Raw genomic sequence first — 26,076 nt, 5'->3', positions numbered from 1 at the left:
AAATCCATTTTTATGTTATCTACTTTTATTTGGATTTGATATCCTTTGGTTGTTGAGATTTAATTATTAGCACTATCAGAAATGTTTGAACTGAGCTTTGATAATATTAATTACCTGACTGTAATTGGATTATTAGCCCCTTTTGAATTGGTACATTGCCAAATAATAAAATAAAAAAAAAAATAAGCTCTACACAATAATCCCCAGCTGTTTGCGGAATATGTACCTTGATTTACTCTACCAAAATTAATATACCTTAATATTATGCATTAAATCATTAGCAAATAATGTAATGGGAGAACATTTGTACATTTTAGGTACAAGATAATTAAATAACCACTAAAATTTCAATTATTAACTCTTTTTAACAGAAATTATAGAAAGAAAGAGTTTGGCCTACCACAAGTATGAATAATAATCTGTTTTTACTTATGTATTTATATGAAAACTGACCATTATAAAAATGTTTAAATGTAATAAGGAAAATGTAAGCCCATAAATTAGCAAAAACAGGGTGCACCTAGTGAGCAGCTGCAGGTCAATTTGGCATTGACAAAACTGTATTAAGTGAAATTACAGTTAAAAAATTAAGTTTTTTTTTTAAGAACTTCATTTAAACAACCCACTCTAAATTTGCTATTTACAAATGCATTTTTTCTATTAGTTTTATTTACGACATACTAACCATTAATGTTTTGTTTTAACATTAAAATTAATTAATTAATAAATCTACATTTATTTTTTGCTATCGTCACATTAGGGTTACAAGATTACAGAGTCATCTACTGTACTTTTATAAAAAAACAAAAAACCACCATGTCGTCAAACAATATGAGTGTTTTACTTTTATAGAAAACACATTTATTTATTTAATTTAAATACATCATAATTTTTACCATTTCTTAGCATTATATATTTTTTTAAGCATCTCTGTACGCCTAGGTCAGTATCTTTTCAAGCTCTCTTTAAAATTTTAAGCTTCATTCAATGAGCAGTTGACGGATGATTTTAAAACGCAAGGTTAAATGGATTTATTCAGAGAAGACTGATTGTGGATAATCACGGCATAATTTAATTCCTATTGGACATTTTTACTAAAAATAAAATTTTATCATAGTATGACAGTTTGGTTTTCCTGATAGTATCATGAAGACGTTTCATTGCTTCAAGATAATATTCTTGTCTATTGTGTTGCCTTCTGGAAGAAATTCATGGTGATCAATGCTCACATGGACAAAAAAAAGCTGTCAACATGTCTTTAATGTTTGACTGCACTTATCTTACTTTTTTTGACCGTGGAGATCCTTTAACCACCCATATTATTATGATGATTAAGCTTTTGTTTCAACATCACATTCAAAGTTCTTAAAGAAGCTATATTTTTACAAGGAACATGTTTTATCATTAAATTCTTTACATATAAAAGTTTAGAGCTTATTTTGAATCAAAAGTGAGTTTTAATTAAGTATAAAATAAATTCTCTTACTTATACCTGTTTTTAATCATTACTGTGGCCAGAATTCAACAATACCATTGAATATCTGCTTGAACAAATCATCTTCCTATGCTATTGTCTGTTCATGAACTTACATAAATACAGATTGAAAAGAAGCTCATCTTATATTTAATTTTATTGCGACATTTTATACTGGCCCAGTATCAGTTCTATTTTTTGGTACAAGCATGCGGCAAAGTTTTGTGTCCACAAAACTTTAATTACTGTTAACAGTATGGGGGCTGCTTACTGCATGTCCTAATCACTATTTAGGTCACAGTATACTTTCAAATTATAGTTATTTTTAGTGAAATTGCATCTTGATTTAGCTATTTTAAGACCGCTTTGATCTGTAAAATATTCAGGAACTTTCTTAGATTTTGTGGCATATGACTGTAAAACTTAATATTGAAGATGCATTTTCCCTATGTAATATTTTACAAGCATAAAATATGATTTATGTATTTCAACAGGATTCGAAATAGGATTAGTACAATTCTGCAGTAAACGATTAGTGCACAGCTTCCTCAAATAATTTTTCCAAGCTGTATTTGAAATTTTTGCCGTCTCAAATTCATTTTTGTAAAAACTGACTAGTTATATAATTTACAAGCGAGTAAGTAAACAATATTATTTTATTGAAAGGCGATTGACTGTCTTCAAACAACATATCTTTTTTATAATTTCTGTATCATTTCTGCATGTTGATTTATTACATAACCAAAGCTCAGCTTTTTGTTATTCGTGTAAAATATATTTTGATATAAAATAGATTTTTGTGAATTTTAAAATATTGAACCTTTTCTTTTGTATTCATGTCACACTAACTGGAAAATTGATGTAACAAGCAGTAACAAACCAACCAATACAAAAAGCAGAATGGGTGGCACAGAATATCTATCTTTTTACATCAAAATTTTTATAGGAAAGCAATATTCAACAGTTATTTAAGATAAGTTATATCAGAAGGGTTATTGAATATTATTAAATAATAATTCCCTTCTATTATATCTAGTTGTTTGTTACAGAAGAATTTATTTCCATCAGAGTACTGCACTAAAATAAACTCCTAAATAAATAAACACCTAACCCAGATAACAAAAAAATAAAAAATAAATAAATAAACCATAAATAAATCCAACACAATTAAAAGTAAAAGGAAACAACAATCAAAATAAAAAAGAAACTGATAAACCTTAAATAGGAATAAAAAAATAAATTGAATAATTACCAAAAACAAGAAAATAAAACTCCCTTCTAAACAACTTTAAAGTAATAAACCAAATAAATCCACCCTCTATTAGGACCTTTACGAAACTGAATATAACCTAATACCTTCTGCTCAAATAAAGTAAAAAAAGCAACACCCAGAAGAATAAAAATAAATAAAAAAAAAAAAAAAAAGAACTAAAAATAAACATTTACTATCTGTAAAATTACATAATTAAATTCTAAATCTAAAGACTTAAAATCTGTCAAATTAGTAAATAAATTATTATATTACCAAAAATCCTTTTGTACCAATTAGAATAAAAAAAAGAAGATAGAAACCAACCTGGCTCATACTGGCTTGAACTCAGATCATGTAAAATTTTAAAGGTCAAACAGACTTTTCTTTTTCCTGTTTAGTCTCCGGTAACTACCGTTTAGATAATTCTTCAGAGGATGATATGTATGAGTGTAAATGAAGTGTAGTCTTGTACATTCTCAGTTCGACCGTTCCTGAAATGTGTGGTTAATTGAAACCCAACCGCCAAAGAACACCGGTATCCACGATCTAGTATTCAAATCCATGTAAAAATAACTGGCTTTACTAGGACTTGAACGCTGTAACTCTCGACTTCCAAATCAGCTGATTTGGGAAGACGCGTTAACCACTAGACCAACCCGGTGGGTTAAAGGTCAAACAGACCGAAACTGTAAAACCTACCCCACAGAAATTTTTAATCCAACATCAAGGTCGCAAACAAATCTATCAATAAGAACTCTCCAGATTTATAATGCTGTTATCCATAAGGTATCTAAATCTTAAAATCAAAATAAAGGATCAAAAACAAATAAGTAACTGTAAAAAAATAAACTAAAAAAAAAAATTATAAAAAAATAAACATCTATAGGGTCTTATGTCCCTCTTCAAAATTTAAGCTTTTTAACTTAAAAACAAAATTCAAATTAAATTAAAAAAATAAAGTATAATTATCGTCAAACCATTCATTCCAGACTAACTATTATGCTACCTCAGCACAGTCAAAATACTGCGGCTATTTAAAATCATTGAGCAGGTCAAACCATAAACAACAAAAGGACATGTTTTTGATAAACACGCGAAATTATTTTTTGCCTAATTCATATTTAAAATTTTCAAATCTGCTAATTTAATCATAATTAAAAATAAAATAATTTATTTAAATAAAGTAAAAAAATAAATTGGTAAAGAAAAAATAATTAATCTACAACGAACTTAAAATGATAAAAGATATTAATAAAAAAAAAAAAAAAAAACATAAATTATATAAAAAAAGAGCTTATCCACCTTAATTTAAAATTTCAAAATGAAAAAAATAAAAAATTCTTGATTAAATCAAATTACCAGATAAAAAAAAACGAATTTCATTTCAAAATGACCCCAAACTTATAAATAATTATTCAACAACAGTAACATACAATTTAAAGTAAATCTTCATTATTCAGGAAAAAATAAATAAATCTAAGAAATTAATTAACCCCGATACAAAAGGTACTAAAAAAAATTATTATTCTAAATTAAAATTTAATTATCCCTTACAGTACAATTAACTAAATAAAAAAAAAATCAAATTAAAAAAAAGAGACAAAAAAATTTTTTTCTAAAACCTATCAGACCTAACTGAATTGAACAGTTAAAATACATTTATTATAAATAAATAAAACCCAAAATCCGTTCCTAGATACACTTTCCAGTACATCTACTTTGTTACGACTTATCTCAATTTATGAGAGTGACGGGCAGGCGATATGTACATAATGAAGAACAAAATTCAAAAAATTAATTAAAAAAAATTACTATTAAATCCAAAATTAATAAAAATAAAAAATTAATGTAACCCATAATAACCTCCTTTTAACTGCATCTTCATTACATTCAAGTTTTCATTACATTCAACGACAGCAATATACAAGAAAAAAAGCAACACCTTGCAGCTATATTATGGCAGTTTTAACACATATGAGGATATAATGCAAGGGCCCTTTCTTTTGATTTGTTTTTTCTCTTGGTGAAAAATGCTTTGAGCATTATCATCGCCTGAACGCGATTATTTATTTTGAATGAAATAATGTATTTATGTAATGTATGTATAATGCAAATATTTATGTAATGAAAAATGTATTTAGTTTTACCTGTAGCATATGCTATGATCAAAATATCTGCTTTATGACAAACGGCATAAATAGCTGAAACATAGTAATTCAAATATTTGAATATAAACGGATGGCTCTTAAGGAATTGTAAAACATAAGGTATCAATATTTCATTATCCCCTATAACGGTTCATATGTTAGGCCCTAGGTTAAACTTGTGACACTGTACCACATAACAGACACAATCCACAAGAATGTGGAGCACTGTTAGTCGGCAGTCACAGCAAGCACAAAGGCATGCATCAATTTGCATCATCAGATATCCATGAGTGAGCCTAGTGTGCCCTATTTGTAAACGGCAGATAACTTCCTCTTGACAGTTATTTCTGCACGAGGAGCTCCACGGTAATGGTGTTCTTCATCGGACAAACTTTATTGTTCATAGTAGCATTCCAATCGCCTACAAGGCACTCGTGGAATCTGAGCAAACAAATATATGTTGAAATTTTGTGTAATTATATTTAAGGCATTATTAATAGCAAGCAGCTGTGAAAAAAAATGCTGGTGATGCTGGGAAGGCCAAACATGTATTTTCTATTGCCAACCACAAAAGCACACTCAACAGAATTATCGTTTTTAGAGCCTCTGTACAAACCATAGCAGCAGGAATCAAGCTATTTATATCATAAAATCTGTTTTGGAAAAAAAAAATTGGATGTGTTCTTTTTACTAAACTGATATAGATCAAAGCAGTAATTAACAAGAGAAGGCCACCAAGGTGGGTAATAACATGGTTCAACAGTAAGGACTGAAGGCAACTGTATACTTAGAGCTGAGAAAAGGTGCTGAGCTCTGATGCCTAGCAGAGCAGTAAATCTTGGCTGTTCCTGGTATCGATTAACATGCTGGTTGGAGAATACTATATCAAAGGTTGGATGAGTCGGTTGCATTTTAATCGGAGCCATATAGGAGCAATCTGTTTCCGCCTATTCCATAGAGACTGCTCACCACTGTCCACCAATAGATTTACCACAGGGCTTGAGTGTAATGCACTCATGGCAAGATGGATGAAGAAACTGACTGTATTGAGCACCTTTAGAGTGATGCCCCATGCCGACGAATAAGCTACACAGCCAAAGTCCAAGCAGGAATGGACCAAAGCTCAGAAGAAGCGCAATATGCATATATGATTGGCTCCCCAATGGGTATTAGACAGAATTCTCAGCATGTCTAACATTTTTAGACATTTTACCTTCAGCTCCTTCAAATTTGTACCCTTGTTAGTCGTTGGTCAATCCACATACTTAGAAATCTAATCTGCGTGCATGACAACTGGTTTACTATATAAATATAGTCGAGAGTCAACATGTTCTCTCAACTGGGAAAAGCAAATGCACTTTGATTTTTCCACTTTGTTTTGTTCTACAAATAAAGGACAATCAAGACTTCTTTTGACAACCAAGATTGTGTTAAAATTCTATGTGAATGTAAATATGAATAAAACAAAGGTAAGAAGATGTGATATAATGGTGGAATTAGATATCAAAATGAATCATAAATTAACAGAATTTTTCTATTTAGGTAATAAAATTAAAATTCAAAGATACGGTGAATTAAAGTACAGTCAGAAACAGGCTGCCACAAACTTTGATGTATAAAAAAAATCTCCTAATATCAGTTATGGATCTAAAAATTATAAAGATGTTCTAAAATTATAAACAGTTATGTGAACTGTAATACTTTATGCTATGAACCATAAAGAATAGGAAGAACAAAAAAAAGGATAGAGGCTTTTGAAATGTGTAAGAAGATGATGTTGAAAATTAGTGATAGTAGTATGAAATGAAGCGATTTTAAAATGTAGAGATTGAATAAATTTGTGGCAGAATCTTGTAATGGTATGAACTGCATAGGCAGACCATATGTAAAAATGGTCCGTCAATAATGGTCTGAAAGTAATTAAATGGTAATTCAAAAAATAATTAATTTAATAAAATAAGTAGATGGTAAATTATTTAATAAGAAAAAACAAAATTTTTTTCACACACTAAACATAAAAATTCTTTTATTAATACTCAATATGTAAAATTTTGAAATGCTACCAATGTATTAGTTAAACTGCGATTATCCCGAATAAACATATATGAAATTCTTAGAATTGACAATGATTAAATAATTACACGAAAATTCAATATTATCCTAAAATCAATAAAAGAATAAAAACAGAAAACTGGTTTATTTGTTTTGTTTATTTAATCGTGCAGAAAATAATATTAAACAAAGAGGATTAATTCATATATTACAAACAGAATATACTTACAGAAACAACAAGGAGGAGCTGTTTCTTAATACCATTCCTGCGATAAATCTCTTAAAATAAATATTCTGAGTAATATCATATATAAAAGCTCGAAATTTTTTGCCATCAGGTTAAATTAGCTTGGAGGTAAGTGTAAGGGGTGAGCAATTTTGAGACGCTTTTTTAAATCACACCTAATTTTAAAAAAAAGTTGTTATTAAACATTAGAACATATTAATTGGCAAAGATATTAAGTCTGTTAGAAGTAGATAAAACTACTTTAATTAAAGAGGGTGAACACCACCCACTTCACAAGAAATATTAGAATTTCTGAGATTTCTGTCATCAGAATCATCATATCATCACTGTCACTTTCACTAGGTTTTGTAAAGAAATAATAAATGATTCCATAGTATTGTCTTATCACATATATTCAGCTTCTGTTTCCTTAATATTATCACAATACACTTTCCAATATTTTTCATTCATATTGGCCACTTTATTTCTACATAGCCTTTGAATATCTACAATAACAAAAGCTGCTTAATAAAAGTGGGCAATTGTTTTGATTAAGCTTCTATATAGAAGCTTAATCAAAACAATTCACAGTAAGAAAGCTAATTATCAGGACATATAATTGAAAGTGGAAGGTTAAGAAGATCAATAGGAAAAAAGAGAGGTTAGAGAATAATACAGATTAAACCTGATTAAAAAGAAAAAACGGGGCTATTACGAACTCAGAGTTTGGCTGGAAATAGAGTGGAGGTGGAGACAGACATTGTGCAAGGGACCTACATCAAGGCAGGGCATCATATTATATGAATATATATAATAATAGTAATATAATAAGGCCCACCAATTTTGAGATCTGAAATTATACCAGATATTAAAGAACAGGAAAAACAGGAGTAGATGAACCTCCAATAGCAGAACTCTTTAAATATTTAGAAGATGAAGTAGTTAGAATTAAGCAAAGGAGTGAAGCAAGGCTGCTTTATCACAATCATTGTTCACTCTTTATGTCAAGGAAATGTTGAAAAATATATCGGGTGGCCAAAAAGGAGAAAGCATAGGTGAAATATAAATTGTGTCAGATTTTATGACGATCTGTTGATTGTAGCTGAAAACACTCAAGACATAATAAGGAATGATAAAAGTTACGAAGGTGAATGACAGGGAAGATCTGGATGCTATAACAGAAGAAGGAAAAATTGAACAAGTAAAAAGATACAAATATCTACGGACAATACAAACTGAAAACTGAAGGTGTAAAGAAGAGATTAAGGTGATTCTTTCTTTTTTCAAAAGAAAAACCTACTTTGTTGAATTATGGATCTGAACCTGAGGAAGCGAATGGTAAAATTCTATGTTTGGAGTAAACTTTTGTAGGGTAGTGAAACACGGACACTGGGAGAAAGATAAGATCGAGACTTCTGAGATGTGGTCTGGAGGATATGGAGAAGATTAAACGGGTGAATAGAGTAAATAATGTAAAAGTATTAAGAAGAATAAATGACAAGACAACAATATTGGTGACTATCAGAAGGAACAGAAACTGGATCAGGCATATAATTAGGGGAAAAGGGGTAAATAAATATAGTTTTTGAAGGCTCCACTGAAAATCAAAAAAGAAGAGGAAGGAAGAGGCTGAAGTTAACAAGAGTCTTAAGGTAGTGAAGGTTATAATGAGACGAAAAGGAAAGCACGAGACAGAAACAAATGGAGACAGTAGTGGTGCCAGGGACTTGCTAATATGCAGGACACCATAATGATGACATGAATAAAGTAATAGGAACATTTTTACTTGAGTTCTTCTTCACTCAACACTAACAATCATAAGATTCCTTCTTTTTAACCCTTTCATATAACACCAGGCTTAAAGACCTGAGGGAAGCTTTAGCTTGATAAAGTGCTATGTACGACACTATAAGCCTAATTGACTTGTAGTAAATTAGCTTACGGTGATACACCACGCTCCTAGACAGCTGGCAGACCAGATGGGAAGAATCTGATACGGGATACAGACTAATTACACATGTCACAATGCAGGTCAGTATTGACCCACATGTCATGATGTGGGCTAAGTACATGTCACGATTTGGAGAGTTAGATAATTTCCTTACTAAGTTCCTGTTGGGTCAAGGCTGCTTCAGGTCATATCTTTACACTAGGAGGCACAGCAAAGACATGTGCCCATATTGCACACTCTTGATGATGTTGAACACATGCTTTTCATGTATAAATAGGTGGATGAATCAAAGGGCATATGGTGGCAATACACCTGCTAGACACGAACAACGTACAGTAATGTGCAAATTAATCTGAACAAAGGAAATTTTTTATTTACTTTATGTTGTAACTGCAATGCTTGTAACTTAAAAACCAATTGAAAACTTAGAGCAACAGTTGGTTGCTCTTAAAAATGAATTGTACCACAAAAACTGACCTCATTAAAGCAGAATATTGGTATGGTTTCATGACAAAAGAAAAAAATGTGTAGTACACTTGTTGAATTGATGCCAAATCATGTACATGAAAAGAGAGATTAAGAATAAAGGAGGGCATATTAATTTTACTAGATATTCACAAATTGTACAAGTATGATTTATTTTCTAAATAAAGTTACTTTTTATTAAATAACATTGTGTTCGGATTAATTTGCATGTTACTGTAATAGGTGGCATGCCTGCTAACACTGAGAGGTGGAGAGCTCTCCAAGATGATAAGGAGCATCACTGCAGGGTGAGTGGCTGAAGAACACCCTGCGAGGATGAGGGGCGTCCATCTGCATCATTTAAGTTAGATTAGACCAGGTAGGCTAAGCCTAACTCACTGGGTTGGTCTAGTGGTGAATGCATTGTCCCAAATCAGCTGATTTGGAAGTCGAGAGTTCCAGCGTTCAAGTCCTAATAAAGGCTTTTATACTTTTATACAGATTTGAATACCAGATCGTGGATACCGGAGTTCTTTGATGATTGGATCTCGATTAATCACACATCTCAGGAATGGTCAACCTGAGACAGTAAAAGACTACACCATTTACATTCATATATCATCCTCATTCATCCTCTGAAGTAATACCTTACCGTGGTTCTGGAAGCTAAACAGAAAAAGAAAGGTAGGCTACGACTGAATGTGGATGTACGTGTTCTGTTGATGCCTGTGGGATTCTGCCAAGTTCCCAAGGATCACCAAGTGATCCTGTGATTCCTACTATGCTTTTGGTGGGTCAAGTCTTTGCATGTCATAGAGAAGAAGTGGTTTTAGTTGGTAAAAACCCGACACTACTGTCGGTGCAGGCAGATAGTGTCTTGTAGAGATTTCCCCTCTTTGGACAAGTCTACAACTCATTGATTTGATATGGAATATTGTGCATAGAAACAGTTTTATCTAGAATTAACTATTATAATGGTGTTATAATTTTTTGCAATTTTCATTGTTTCATTGAATAGATCGTCTTTTTTTTGTAAACTGGCATTGTAGTTTATGTAAAATTTCACTTTAACACTGATTAGTACAAAGGCAAACACTTTTTTCTTTAAATATTTAATCTATATTTTTTCTTATAGAAAAAGTGTTTAAATTTTAATTAGACTCTATTTCTTTGTATTTTAGAACCATGGATATAATTTAAGGAATGTTATACAAAAAGTAGTGATGGATTCAATCATGTCAAGGGAGAATTTATTTTGTAACTAAGTCAAAGATCAAGACTATGAAGAAAGTAATTCTGATTTTGAAGAAGAGTAAGAGGGTGACAACTCATTATTAAGATGAATATCCCAACTGAATGTGAGCTCCTTGTTATAAATTCAGAAAAACAATATTATTTAAGTAAAGATGCTTGTATCTAATGAAGTACTAATGAACTTCCCAGAAATTGCCTCGTTCTTCAGCGCCAATTTCAAGAAAACAGCAGGCTTACTTACCAGTTTTCCAAACCACAAATGTGAAAACCAATCAGTGTATGGTAGAATATTGTTATGAATCAAGGTAACAGATTAAAAGAAAATTTAGACTTTCATTGTTGCCTTAACAACATTCAGATATGTAAACTTATCATATTTAATGACCTACATACAATGCAATTTGTACTAACCTACAAATTAAGTAAATTAAGAAAAATTAAACACACAATTAATATTGATAGACTAATTGGCAAGTATTACAAATTATGAAGAAAAATTTAAGTGGTCAGAGCCCAGTGTTACTGGTGATACTACCGTATCATATAATGCATTACCATGCATTATATGTATTGTTATAAATAGTCATATGTGCAGTAACAGTGTATCACAATGACAGACTGCTATTCATATGTACTGATTTATTATCTCTTTACAGTCTAATAGCTATATGTCGAGAATACTTCAATAATATGCAATTTTTCTTTTGTATTTTTCACGTATGGTTTCCCAAAAAAAGTCAAACATGTGATATAAAAAAGTGGTATTAATGGAGTCAGCTGTAAGGCTGAATATCACCTTAAATTCAGAGGAGGTTAGCATGTTGGATATGTAACAGTACATCAAGTATATGAAGAAGGAAAGAGGAAACCACGTTACTTACCACTGGTCTAATTCAGACCAGTGTGCCTGATATATACTTGTATTATACTATACCTTTTAATCTCAGGAATGGCTGTGGCTTTCTCACAAATCTTTTATATTAAGTCAGGTTATTTAAAACCATTAGGCCCCAACTTTCTTTTTAAACTTTGAATTGCTATACATTTATAACTTGAGAAAAAGTAACTTAATTAATTTATTAAATAAAGTAACAGTTGAAAAACAGACTCTAGCTGGGAATTGTACCTGAGCTCATCCAGAATGCTATAGCCATAACCCCAACTGTTTTAGCGGAAACATTGTTGTAATCAGTTTTTAACAATAATTAAAATTTTTATTTTTAAAAAAATAAATACAACAGAAATAGATGTATATCAATAATAGGAATGCTGGAGATAGACAAACATTATTTCCAACAGCCAATTTACACAGATGTAAATGGTTATATATACATTATTTTCTAAACAATTGTTTTAACAGTAATATAAACAAACCTGAATAGGAGACAAACTACGCAACAGAAATAAATAACATGAAAAGAGGCTAACATAAACAGATATTAAGTGTTAAATTTCCAATCCAGGTATCGATCACCTATATAGCTGCTTCTCTTATACAGACAAAATCAGCCTGCATAAGAGGGAGTTAAATGTATTTACGTAAAAATACATAAAACATAATATGTAAATATTATGCTTACATTAAACAGGTGAAATTCATGCTGAGATATCTCCACATTCATTATATAATAAGTACAATAGTAGTATTGAGAGTCAGAAAAATAATATTTTATAAATAAATGATTTTACAATGAAAAATAAATCAAACATGTTACATATGTTTAAAAATAAAAATATTCTTGCCTTTCAACAAATAAACAAATTTTGATGTTAAAATTCACGGAGTTAGAAGACTGATCAAGAAAACAAAATACTTAAAAAGTTCATTAAACATTTTATACCGTATGTAGTCAGAAACTATGAAAATAGTTTTGCATGTTAGACTACTCTGAACAACTATAACAAGTTAAAATATTTGCTGTGAATTATTGCCAGGTAAAAAACATAAAATATGTTCATCGCTAAATACCTGCATGGTTGAATAAAAAAAAAAAAAAAAAAACAGTTATTTTTATATCAGAACTAATAAACATAAATACACACCATCTTCTTTGATCCACTGTTAGAAGAGCAGTACCTTTATTTTCAGAATAGTTGGCAATTACTACACCAACAAATAATGTCAGACCAATCATACATCCAAGAAATATGTAGACATGGATATATATTGCATGTACCTGTTAAAAATTGAAAGCGATTAATCTACTTTTTCTGTTATGGGGGTAATGGAAAGAATATTTTCAAATATTCATAAAACAATAAATAAAAATTATAATCTTTTTTCTTAAAAGAAATAATAATGTTATATAAAATAATATAAATAATAGTAATGTTCAAAGAACATTACATTTTTTATGACGGCACATACCTTCTATCTGCATAATTAAAATTGCATACAATACAGTGAAACTCCCCTGGAAGGACACTTCCCAGTAGTAGACTTATCTAATACCAGACACTTTTAGACTCCCCGGTAGTTTTTTAGTGAAGTTAATTGATAAAATAATTCTTAATAATGAACACAGACAAGGAATTTACCTACAAAAAATATTCAATCAATTATGAAAAATGGATAGCGGGAATAAAAAAATTGCAATTTTCACAGTTTTATTTCATACTCAAGTGTGACTAATTTATTTATCTGTTGGGAATTGCATCACTTCGTGCCTAGATGCTGATGTTATGATTTCAATCATTTTATGTATTCATCATCATCAGTTGATGTGCGTGTGTATACTAGTCATTGTTACGGTATAGAACTGTATTATTTTTTGTAGCTCTTATTATTAGCTCTCTATTTTCTACACATACTTTACTATATGTTCAATTTTGTATATTTTATAAAAATCGTTACAACCATTGATACCACAACTTAAAATATCTCAAAATTGTAAATGCTTGACATTAAAAAAAAAGTAGCAGTTATAAATGTCTACGAAAAAGAAAATTAAGAAAAGAAAAGGAAATTGCAGAAAACTCTGTTATGGTGAGTTTAAAGCATCAGGGGGTTAGTTAGATAAACTCTGAATTCGATATAATGCTTCATATAAAAAAGTTTACGGTGAAGCTGTAGATCAGAATTTGGTGTGCGAGTGTAAGAAAAAGTTAAATGAAATATGCAAGAGTTATAATGAAAGAAACATTTTTAATTGTGATGAGACTGGTATTTATTTCCAGGCTTTGCCCATTGAAATATGTTTGAAAGAGGAATAATGCACAGAGGGAAAGATATCAAAAAGACTGACTGCTTTGTTGGCTGAGAATATGTCAGGTGAATTTGAAAAACCACTAATAATTGGTTACTGAAGGTGACCTTGGTCTACAGCCCTCACCCCCTTGACCTTTTATATTGAAAATTTAATGACATTAATGTCCCTTATACAGAAGTAATCTGACAAAGTTTGGTCAAAACCGGTCCAGCAGGTCTGGAGACCTTAACTATGCTAAATCTCGTGATACTGAGGGTGACCTTGCACTACAGACTCATTCTCTTGACCTTTTAAGCTGAAGATTTAATAGCATCAATTTTTACTTTCCAGACTGGAAAGTAAAAATAGTACTAGACTGGAAAGTAAAAATTCATGTGGACAAATGCCTTACTTTGATTCATTTTCTCTTTGTCCTCCAATTTGTGTGTTTTCAATAAGGATTTATAACTTAAAAATAGATTGAGATGTTCTAATAAAATCTGGTTTACATGCACCATACAATATCTTCAACAAAATAAATAATTTTGAACATTTTACCTTTGAAAAAGCAAAATGGCGGCCATTTTAATTTTTTAATCATTAATATCTTTGTAAATATTAATTTTATCAAATTATATTGATTAGATAAAATATAAGGCCTCTTATTGTGAACACCTCATTTGTTTAAATTAGTTGATGAATAGCTGAAATTGTTAGAGGATCATACAAATTACGCAGACTCACAATTTTATGTCTGTTTTCACTTAAGAGTATTAATAATTAATTTTAATTTAATGAACTTATTTCATTTATTTTGATGTTCTGAGTTCTACAAGTCTGGGCAACATCTTCTGGGACATTTTGTAAGTGTAGCTTTAAAAAAAGGAAGAAAAAATCTTTGTTGGTTTTTTTAATATAATATATAATATTTTTGAATAATGCAATTTTTTTTTTTTACTTTAAGACCATAATGGATCACTTTAGTTCTTTTTTTTGGCAAGTTCTTTCTTTTCTTGCTGATTTGTTGTTTTTCAGCTTTTCTTTTTTGCCAGTAATTTCTAAGGGTTCAGATCTTCTTGCCCTTTCTTGTTCAGAGTACACCCGGCTTATTGTTTTGTTGGGTTTTGATAGGAATCTTGTTTCTTTATTTTTTAATTTCTCATAGTTTCCGGTTTTCGTTTTTAGGTTTTCACGGGTTATGTCTAATTCCTCCATGTCTTTCTGCACTTCGTATAACCAGGTCGGTCTGCTTTTCTTGTTCCAGAAAAGTTCGATTGTCCGTCTGATAAGTCTGGTCTATTCCATTCTGAAAATATGCCCTAGAAAGGAAATTCTCTTCTTTCTAAATTTATTAGTTATCGGGATATCGTTTTGTAAATAGATTCGTCTGGAATAATTCTCCAAATCCCGTCTTTTTTAATGTTTTTCCCGATGCATTGTTGTAGAATCTGTCTTTCAATCTTTTCCTGTTTGTCGGTAAACCTTGTCTGGTACGGTCCAAATATGGTTTCGCATCCGTAAAGTATTTCTGGTTGGATAACTGAGTTATAATGTCTTATTTTTGTGTTTATGGACATGCATTTTTTGTTACAGATGTTTTGTGTTTTTATTGTGGCTTTGATGAGTTTATTTATTCTTTCATTCCAGTTTGGATTTTCTTGGAGGTTGTGTGTGATGTTTTCCCCCAAATATTTAAAGTTTTCTAGTAGATGAACTTCCAATAGAGTTCTTTAAAAGGTTGGAACCAAAAAATGTGAAGAACATACAACTATCAGCTTAATATCACATGCTACAAAAATAAGCTTAGCATTATGAAAAGAAGGTTGATTACAAAAATGGAGGAGAATGCTGGAGAAGAACAGTTTGGATTCAGAAAAGCAGAGGAACAAGAGAGACTGTAGGGCTGATCAGAATGATAGAAGAGAGATGTTTTGAAAGAGGAAGAGGATTGTGTTTTATAGATATGTCTAACATAATACAGTGGGAAAAGTTATTTGAGATTCTGAACGAAAAGAGAGTTGATTAGAACGGTAGGAAATTGATCAGAGAATTGCATATGAAGCAAAAAGCAGTTGTGAAAATAAATGAGAATCTCACAAATCGGTTAGAATTAGACGGAGGAAAGGCTGCTGTTTATCACCAACACTGTTCACTCTTTATGTTAAGGAAATATTGAAAGAAATAGTGGAAGGCTAAAAAGAAGTAAGCATAGATGGAAGGAATATAAATTGTGTCAGATATGCTGATGATCTGTTGATTGTAGCTAAAGACACTCAGACATTACAAGGAATGACAAAAGCATTGGAAGTACGGATGAACGAATATGGGATGAAAATAATTGTGAGGAAAACAAAATTTAGGAAGGCGAGTGAGAGGAAAGATAAGGATCTTGTTACAGAAGGAAAAATTGAACAAGTAGAAAGATACAGATATCTAGGGACAATACTAACTGAAGAGATTAAGATGAGAACTGTAATTGCAGAGGAAGTCTTTTTTTAGAAAGAAAAACCTACTCTGCAGCAACATGGATCTCAACCTGAAGACGAGATTGGTAAAATGCTATGTTTTGAGAATATTTTTTACGTTAGTCAAACATGGACACTGGGGAAAAATGAAAAAGATAAGATCGAGGCTTCTGAGATGTGGGTCTAGAGGAGGTTGAGAAGATAATATGATTGGACAGAGTAAGCAATAAAAAAGTATTATGAAGAATAAATGAGAAGTAAAGATGAGATGAAAAGAAAAGCATGGGAGCAGAAACAGATGAAGGTAACAATGGTGCTAGGGACCTGCCAACAGGCAGAATATCTCATGCAAGTATAGCTAAATCACATGATAAATCCATTTATTAATTAGATGTGGGTATCAGTGGCTAATGACCATAGTATTCAGTACCATAAAAAAGATACAAGAGAATACTTTATATAAGAAATAAAAGTTTGTACTTTTCTTATCAATTATTTCTGAACAAATAGTTATAATTGCAGATTTTAATTTGATTTTATCTTTTTTAAGAGAGTTTAATAACAATATCATACAAATGAATAACACAAATAAGCCTAATAACAGAGCACAGCTGCCAGATACACACATGCATCTACAGAAAAAGGGAAAGACAGCAATTAAGAAAAGTTTTATTAAATTAAAAATGTTTAAAGAATCAACAGTAAAAATATTTGAGATACTTTTTTGTGATCATTAATTCCATGATCCTTGAGAAAATGTTGATAAAATGATACCGGAGTTCTCATTGGACTCATAAATAATATATTTTTAATTTGGAATTAGATTTCCAATACTGTTTTTCATGCACATTAACATGAATTTATTCATATATAACAGTGCATACCTGCACAACAGAATTCTTTTTAGATGTATTTAGAATTTAAAAAATTAAGATGTAATGTTAATGCATTGATTACGAGTCACAATCAGATTTTTTAATATAATCTGAATAACAGGGTCATAATATCATAACCTAAATTTATTACATTAGAACCCTTTACTGTAAGTAAAAAAATAAAAATAAAATAAAAGCTGTCAATCCCTTAACTAAATAACAAATAACAATTTTTAAATATCCATTGATAGAGCATATATTTTTTCTTTATATCAACAAGATAAAACTACAAAACCATTTCAACAACAAATAAATAAACATCAACTGGAATAACTAAGCATGCACACAACATTTATATCGCAAGCTTATTCATTTTTATTTTTATCAGGTTAATAAAAAAAAGAAGATATATTCAGTCAATATAAGAAGAAATTTGAATCTGTAACAAACCCTGTTAACGCATGTTTCTTCTCTTCATGTTAAGTGTTCTGGCTAAAATTTACATCGGCAACATTGTAAACAAAAATTCTAATTCTACACAAAAAGGATTATTACACGTGTTAGTGAATTGAATGATTGTAGTATATTGAAATATAAAGAAAACCCAGTAAAATTGACTTATTAATTTTGATAATTGAGAAAAATCAATTCACTATATAGAAGGAATATAAAAATTCTTATCACTGATACGTGTTTAAATCTATGAAAAATTTATGATACATGTCATACAACTTTAACAATAATTCTATTTTTAACATATAAAAGAAAATGTAAATATTGACCGACATTATATGCTACAGAGAATTGTAAAAAAGAGTTCTTAAAAGATTATGTTAACATATTAAATCATAATTTACAGTAAATTGCAGCAAATTAAACAAAATATTAAGTATTAAACAATCAATTCAAAAAATATATATTTAATGGTTAAATAATTTATTTAAATTTCATATTATACTGTTAATAACAGAATGTAAAGCCTAATTAAAGCTCTTTTTTTTTGTCTTCAGTCATTTGACTGGTTTGATGCAGCTCTCCAAGATTCCCTATCTAAAGCTCAATAGTGGACTTATTGAGATCCAGACTGACCACTGATGTTAGGATACAGGGTACAGAGAAAGCGGAACAATTTACATCTATCCTGAGGGACAAGGCTGCCGACCTTCACGTTGATATAAAAAGCAGAGCTGAAAGGAGAACTGTTGTGCACGTCCGAGATGTCGAGCATGACACAACAGAGCAAGAGGTTATGGCCGCCATTATAAAACGCGTGGGTTCTAGCGAGGAAGTCAAGATAACATCCATGAGGAAAGGTTTTGGCGAGACACAAAATATTACGGTCATGACCTCTTATAGAGCGGCATGCAAACTGGTCGAGGAAAGAATAAGAATCGGATGGATTAGTTGCCGGGCGTACATCCGGGAAGATGAAGACAGGTGCTACCGTTGTTGGGGCACGGGCCATAGAAGGCACGAATGTAAGGGCCCAGATAGGCTCGATTTGTGCTTCAACTGCGGTAGCAGAGGTCACAAGATAGCAGATTGTCTTGAACCTAAGCAATGCCTCGATTGTAAGAGCGGTGAACACAGGACTGGAGCATGGCAATGTAAGAAAAAATTGCATGATTAGGACTATGTTAGCGAATGCCAATAGGAGTATTCTCGCTCACGACTTAATTAGTCGTGTTGTTACAGACAAGAACGTAGACCTCCTTGTGGTCACCGAACCCAATAAATATGAAGCTGCCAAACTTGGATGGACTGTTGATATGTCGGGAGATGTTGCCATTATGGATGTAAGTCATAGTATACAATGGAATTTCAAGTTTAGAGGTAGTGGCGTGGTGTCTGTTGAGACCGAAACAACTCTATTCGTGGGTGTGTACATTTCGCCCAACATTGCGATCGCGGACTTTACTAACTTCATCGACACTTTACAAGATGTGATTACCAATTCAACCAAGAGGATCGTAATGTTGGGTGATTTTAACAGCAAAATGGTGGCGGCTGGCAGTCGACACACCAACAGGAGAGGACAGATCCTTGCCGAACTCCTGGAAACTGCCGGCTGCATCTGCATTAATGACGATACGCTCACGTACGTAGCGAGAGGTCATCGGTCGGTGCTTGACCTCACCATCCTGGTCTGTAGGTGGAGGAGGAATCAGTACCAGTGGATGGTTCTCTCAGAAGATATAGCGAGCGATCACCGCGCCACTATCTTGGATCTGAAAGACGTAGATTTCAGGCGTGAAGTGCACTCCCCCCCACCGAGATTCTCATCAGTACAAATAGAGCAAATCGTCAAAAGGACTGCAAGTAGACTGTCTGATAGACATCAACAATCACCTGAGGCTTTATCTAATATAATAAAGCAGGAAATGGACAGAATGGCAGCTAACAATACAAGGAGGCGCTCCGTATATTGGTGGACTGCTGAAATTGAAGCAATGAGACAAGAGCTCCAGTCCCTTAGGAGAAGGAAACAACGTATTCTTAGAAATAACAGAGAAGGGTACCAGGAAATAGCCAATAGATACCTCGAGGCAAGAAGAACGCTCAATAAGGCTATTAAGAGACGTAAAAAGGATTGCTGGATCAGGCTCTGCGAAGAGCTTGACAGCAATCCCTGGAGCCAGGCATATCGTATTGTGACCAAAAAGTTTGGGAGACGTATGCCTATCCTCAATAAGACCAGTGTTGCAAGGGAGGTAGCCAGGTTGTTCCCGCATACAGTGCCTGATATCGTGAGATCCACACCTTGCGACAATAGAAGATTCACCGTGGAAGAGCTACAACTTGCGGCGAGGAGTTTGGCAACCAAAAAGAGCCCTGGCCCGGACAAGATTCCCGCGGCAGTGATCAAGGGGCTGGTTCAGAAGGCTCCCTGGGAGATGCTCGAGATTGCCAGCCACGGCATGGAGAACGGAGACTTCCCCGACTGCTGGAAGGAGGCCAGAGTGGTATTCCTACCTAAAGGCACCTCTTCGGAGGAAGATATAACCTATAGACCCCTGAGCCTCCTTAACATGATGGGGAAGGTAGTAGAAAAGATGCTGGCTGGCCGCATCATCAAAGAACTAGAAGAGGGAGTCGGAATCAGTCCTAACCAGTACGGGTTTATGCGGGGGCGATCCACCGTGCAGGCTATCTGCCGAATTTCGGGATGGGCCGACGAGGTGAAGAGAGGCACTTGGCAAACCAGGAGAATTCCACTGATGCTGTCACTAGACATAAAAAACGCGTTCGGGGCTATTGGTTGGGGTCACATTAATGACGTAATTGCGGCTAGGGGCCTCAGCCCCTCAGCCCGTACCTGCGTAGGCAAATTGAATGTTACTTGTCCAACAGAGGATGTCTGGTAGAAGCACAGGAAGAAACAGTACATTTTCAAATGCACGGTGGAGTTCCGCAGGGCTCTGTTATGGGGCCGTTGTTGTGGCTGGTGATTATAGATGAACTCCTTCAGAAGGAGTTTCCTGTCGGCTTCCAGGTCCTGGCTTATGCAGATGACCTTGCAGTCCTCGTAGAGGGAAGGACGGTCTTGGAGGTGCAGGAGAGGGTGTATGCGGCCATCGACACTATACAGGAGTGGTTGAGGTCCAGGAGTCTGCAACTGTCTACGGAAAAATGCCGGTGTATTGCCTTTACGGGTAGAAGAGTGCTAGAACCGTTCAATATTTCCATCAACGGTCATGCTATAGAAGAAGCGAATAACATCAAGTACTTAGGAGTTATCCTCCAGAAAAACGGTAGATACACCGAGCACATAGTCAATGTATGCAACAAGGCAGAAGGGATGATAAAAAGTCTAAACATCATTATGTCATCGCAGAATGCCCCTCGGGCCTCAAAGCGCCGTTTACTGGCGACCACCGTAGTGTCTTCGCTTATGTATGCCGTTCCGGCCTGGTGGCGCTCTATCGCCATCAGGCGCAACAAAGAGAGACTGGTGAGGACGCACAGGTGTGTGCTCCTAGGTGTTGTGTCCGCATACAGGACAGTGTCCTATGCCGCCCTGTGCGTGTTATCGGGTACACCTCCTATTGACCTAATCGCAAAAAAGAGGGTGGAGAGGGCACAAGGCAAGCCGGAACAAGAGGTCAGGGATGCCGTTTATAATATCTGGCAGGAAAGATGGTCGCAGGAAGCTGTGGGTCGATGGACGAGAACCCTCATCACCAACATCAAGCCATGGTTGTCGAGAAGATTTGGTGAGGTTGATCATCACCTATCGAAGTTTTTTACAGGGCATGGTTCCTTCAATAACTACCTGTACAAAATAGGCAAGAAAGAAGAACCGATTTGCAACTACTGCAACGAGATAGATGATGCTGAGCACACCTTTTTTGAGTGCAATAGGTGGGACACACTTAGACATAGTAAGGCACTCACAGGTATAACTCCAGAGACAACAATAGACTACATGCTAAGAAGCGAGTCAAACTGGAATAATTTTGCTAGTTTTGTTAGACAAGTTGTTCTACAGAAATACTCCGATGAGAGAAGACAAGGTGTTGGCTAGAATAGGACTGGGTGGACAGCCTTGCTGGTGAGGTCCAGCATGCTGGGGTGTGTTGGCACTGATGAGCCACCAAGGACTCCACGGGTAACAGTCAGGCAACAGCACACTGAATACTGAAGGGACCCGGCGCCGCGTCGCGGCGAACTGGGTCTGGCGTGGTGTCCAAAGGGGCAATATTAATAAAGAACTCTCAAAAAGAGCTAACCGGTAGGCCGACCTGCCTTGCCGGTATATAGCCGGTAGGTGGGGAGGCCTATTTGAGTTTAAAGACACTCCCCTGGGCGGTGTAATACCAACAAGTCGGTCCGGCCCAGGGAAGCTGAGAGAGAAAAAAAAAAAAAGAAAGTGAGTATTGAACTACTTTAAGGAGTGCGATCTGAGGGCAGGTTGTTTACTGACTTCTCTTTGTGTTGGGTCGAAGAATATGTAGATGTTGAATGTTATTACAAGTCCTGCCAATTTAATCACGTAGTTGAACTGTGTAAAATCTAGTGGTAGTGTGCTTTCACTTTGGGGATGAGAGACATAAACGAGAGCAGTATCCTAAGTAGTCAGTGCACCCGACTTGTGCTAACTGCAGATGTCTGCAGTAGTACCGTAAGCACTCTGTAAAAATTAAGTATTGTGCGTGTTATAATGATGGTGTCGTAATGTATTACAATTGAATATCATTAGATTGCTAAAATTTGGCAATTAAATGCGTAGGGTGCTTACATTGCGCAGATTTAACTTGGCTAGATCGCCATGCGTAGGGGGTTGGTTGTTGTATTGTTGCAGCTTCCTTTGTTGGTTAAAGGATCATCTACATAAGACATCATTTAGCTCGGAGAGGACCACGATGATGCTTTTCAAAGGCCGTTTGGCGGTGAGGCTAAAGTTTAGATGGTATTATAATTATATAATTTCTGTTTAGTATAAAAACTGGATATAACTTTTAAATGTAGCAATATATTATGCAATAATTACAGCACTGTAAGATTTGAAAAGAAGTCAGTCTCATTAGGACTATTTGTTTATATGTACTTAAGTACATATAATCTCATACAATCTCATTCTATTCAAAATATAAGCTCATTTATACATTGCTTGGTACATCAACAATAACAACAACCGAGACTAAAATTTAGTAACCAGATTAAATGGTTACTAAATTTTAGTAACAATAAAATACAAAAGCTACAAATGGCAAATATATATTACTAGTGAATGGCAACTAGAAAAGGTAACTAACATTAATTAGCCGCTTAAAAGATTTTAACATTCAACCATGAACATATTTTTCTTAATATTTTTTGAGCAATTTTTTTTTAACAAATCATTTTATCCTATGAGTACTAAGACTATTTTAGCACTAAGAAACTTAATAAAAATCATCATTTTTATTAAATCATAATTAATAACATCACTTAATAAATACTACCTAATAACAAATAATTACTTGCATTAAGGGGTTAAAATTATATTATTTTATTATGAATAATTATTATAATATTTAAGATATAATTATAATAAGTTATTCATAAGTGCACTTGTACCTTTCATTCGATACAATATACAATTAATTATGATATAAAAAATTGATTATATAAAAATGTAAAAAAAATTCTTTTTATACAAAATGTGATGTAATTTAAAAAATATTTTTCTTATTCTACATGCTACAATAACATGAAATTATAATAGTGATGTTAACTGGTAAGTATTATAAACATATTAAAGGCATAAAGGTATTATAAAGGCTTATAAGTGAATATACAAAAATTATTACAAACTAATAAACTGTTTAATAAATCGATGGGTTAAGAAAAAAGGTAAACATAGCAAAAGTTTAAATTCTACGTAATATTATATAAACTAATGAAATAAGTATTTTATTAACTTTACATTGCTAAAAAAAGCTATTGCACAATAAGCATTCATGAATTATATATCACAAAAATCAGTGATGCCCAAAAAAATTTGGCATTTCATAAAGATGGAGATAGCAATCAACAAGTAAAACAACTCTCAGCTGGTTTTTAATCATGACCAACAACAAATGACACTTAATAAATTCATCAGAAAAAACAAAACAGTATTAATAATAACAGACACGTAAAACAACTTTTTTGAAAAAACCAAATATCCCTATAACTTTCTTATTAAGTAAAATATAGAATTTGTTTAAAGTTCCTATTAATCTTTGGATAAGAGCCTAAAATTTATCTACGTACAGATTTTTGATATCACCAACCACTGGCCCAGAGGGAGGAAAAAATGGGATTTCTAAAAAAAAATCACATCTCCCTTAAAGCCACAATATTGAATCGGTTTGAAGTGGTCATTAGTTTTCTAAAAATTACCTAAAACGTTTGTCTGAAACAATTTTTGATACGACTATCCCTTACAGCAAGGGATGACCAAAATGTTGCAGTAATTACATACACTAAACATGTAAATCTTTTCCAGATGCAACCGCTGTCATATTGAGTAAATTTGAAGTTTTTCTTAACTTTAGAATGGAAATCTTTTTTATCCCCTACTTAGCACCAGTGAAATCTATCTCCGAATTCCGGTGTGCCAAAAGGGATTTTTTCTCTATATCAGATCCTTCTTTATTTGTTCTTTTTTCTAATTCATTTTTTTCATTAATCAATTTAAAATGTGCGATGAGAAATTATCCTAAAGAGTTTATTCAAGAATTTATTGAACTATATTGGAGTTACGCTTGTCTTTGGAAGATAAAAAGTAAAGAATATAGCAACAGTGATCTACAGAACACCCGTCTATTCCGATATGGTAGAAAAAATGAAGGAAACTGGACCACGCACCTGGTCAAAGATCTGGTCATCTGAAAAATAAATTCTTTATAAACCGCATTTGGAAAGAATTAAAGTAGTTGATCAAAATGCAGTGGAGCTTTCACTGAAGGTGTGGAAAAGCCCCATCTCTAGTACTACGATCTTCTTTTATTTACTGGGGACCAGGAAATACAGCAAGAAAGTAAATCCTGTTTGGATCCCAGTAAGGAGAGGAAGGAGACAATACTATAGCAAAAATTAACGAGATATCTTGTTTTAATTAATCAATCTAAATATTTCAAAAAATAAATTTACAATTTTTTTCTTTTTTTGTATTTACAATTATGTTGAAATATGTTATTTATTTCAATGATATTTTAAATTCATTGAATTATTACTGTAATTAGACAGTCGATGGGAACAAACTAACTATTAAAGATTATAAACGTTTCTTTAAATTTTTTAATTTAATGACTACAATAAATAATAAGTACATAAAGTTATGCTATTTGATCTTGCCGCAAAACTTTTCCCTTATTATTAAAGTACTTCAAAAAACACAGTCACATCTGCTTAGCTTCCTCTGCAACGTGTTTGTAACGGCTTACATGAAGACTCGTAAACTCACTTCTGGAGGGTGAGTTTACAACACTTTTTCTTTAGAAAAAGTGTTGCCAGCCCAGTATTTTAGAAACACTCTGTATACATATATGTAATCATCCCTATTAAAAAAAAATTAAGCTCTATGGTTTATTCGTTTGGGATATTTTTAGTTTAGTTTTTCAAGTAGAATCAGAAAAAGTGTTGCCAGCCCAGTAGTTTAGAAACACCCTGTATACACATACGTAATCATCCATAGTAAAAATATATATAAAAATTAAAATTATTTTAAAGTATATTTTTTTGTTTGATGGTATTAAAGAGCTCTTTAAATTTTAAATAACCGCATTTAAACGTTTTCTATATATGACAGTGAGGACATTTAATTTTTAAATACCTGCTATTTCTACAAGAGAAATCCATTTAAAAATTAAATTTCTCTCAGTTGTTTTAATATTTAAATACCGCGTAACTGTTTGCTTCTTTATTTAAACATCTTTTTTCTTTTTTAATTATTTTTTTCCGTTGAATTCTTTTAAAATGATATTTTAATATATTTCCGGAGTATTTTTTAATTTTTACAATTGTTTTTATTATTATTATTATATATACATATATATATATATATGTTGGGAAAAATTTAGTACTTTTTAACATGATCCGAATTTTTGGAAGAAAGTCGCAAATATCTCGAAAACGCTCGGTCCTAGCGCTCTGAAAAATTTTTCAACCCCCCTCGGCAAAAAGCCATCCGCTCCCAGCGGTTCCCGTCAAACGATAGTATTTTCAAGCGCCCGCGGGGCGCCGTTCGGAAAACGGGGG

At 32.8% G+C, this 26,076-nt stretch overlaps 1 protein-coding gene across 2 annotated transcripts in view; it reads right to left on the bottom strand.

Annotated features, from left to right (window-relative positions):
* Positions 1 to 7,233: 7,233 nt before the first annotated feature.
* LOC142324415 (charged multivesicular body protein 3-like) overlaps positions 7,234 to 26,076 on the bottom strand; it is a 39,774-nt gene continuing 20,931 nt past the window's right edge. For both annotated transcript variants that reach the window (XM_075365244.1, XM_075365245.1), the window contains 2 exons: positions 12,865 to 12,998; positions 7,234 to 7,327 (listed from right to left, as the gene is read on the bottom strand). In XM_075365244.1, coding sequence (XP_075221359.1) covers positions 7,270 to 7,327; positions 12,865 to 12,998 — 192 coding nt within the window. In that variant the 3' untranslated portion in view covers positions 7,234 to 7,269. The remainder of the gene's footprint in view (positions 7,328 to 12,864; positions 12,999 to 26,076) is intronic.

Source organism: Lycorma delicatula, chromosome 5, assembly GCF_047948215.1.
Source record: "Lycorma delicatula isolate Av1 chromosome 5, ASM4794821v1, whole genome shotgun sequence".
NCBI classification, from domain to species: domain Eukaryota; kingdom Metazoa; phylum Arthropoda; class Insecta; order Hemiptera; family Fulgoridae; genus Lycorma; species Lycorma delicatula.
This window is presented reverse-complemented; position numbering and strand designations above follow the sequence as displayed.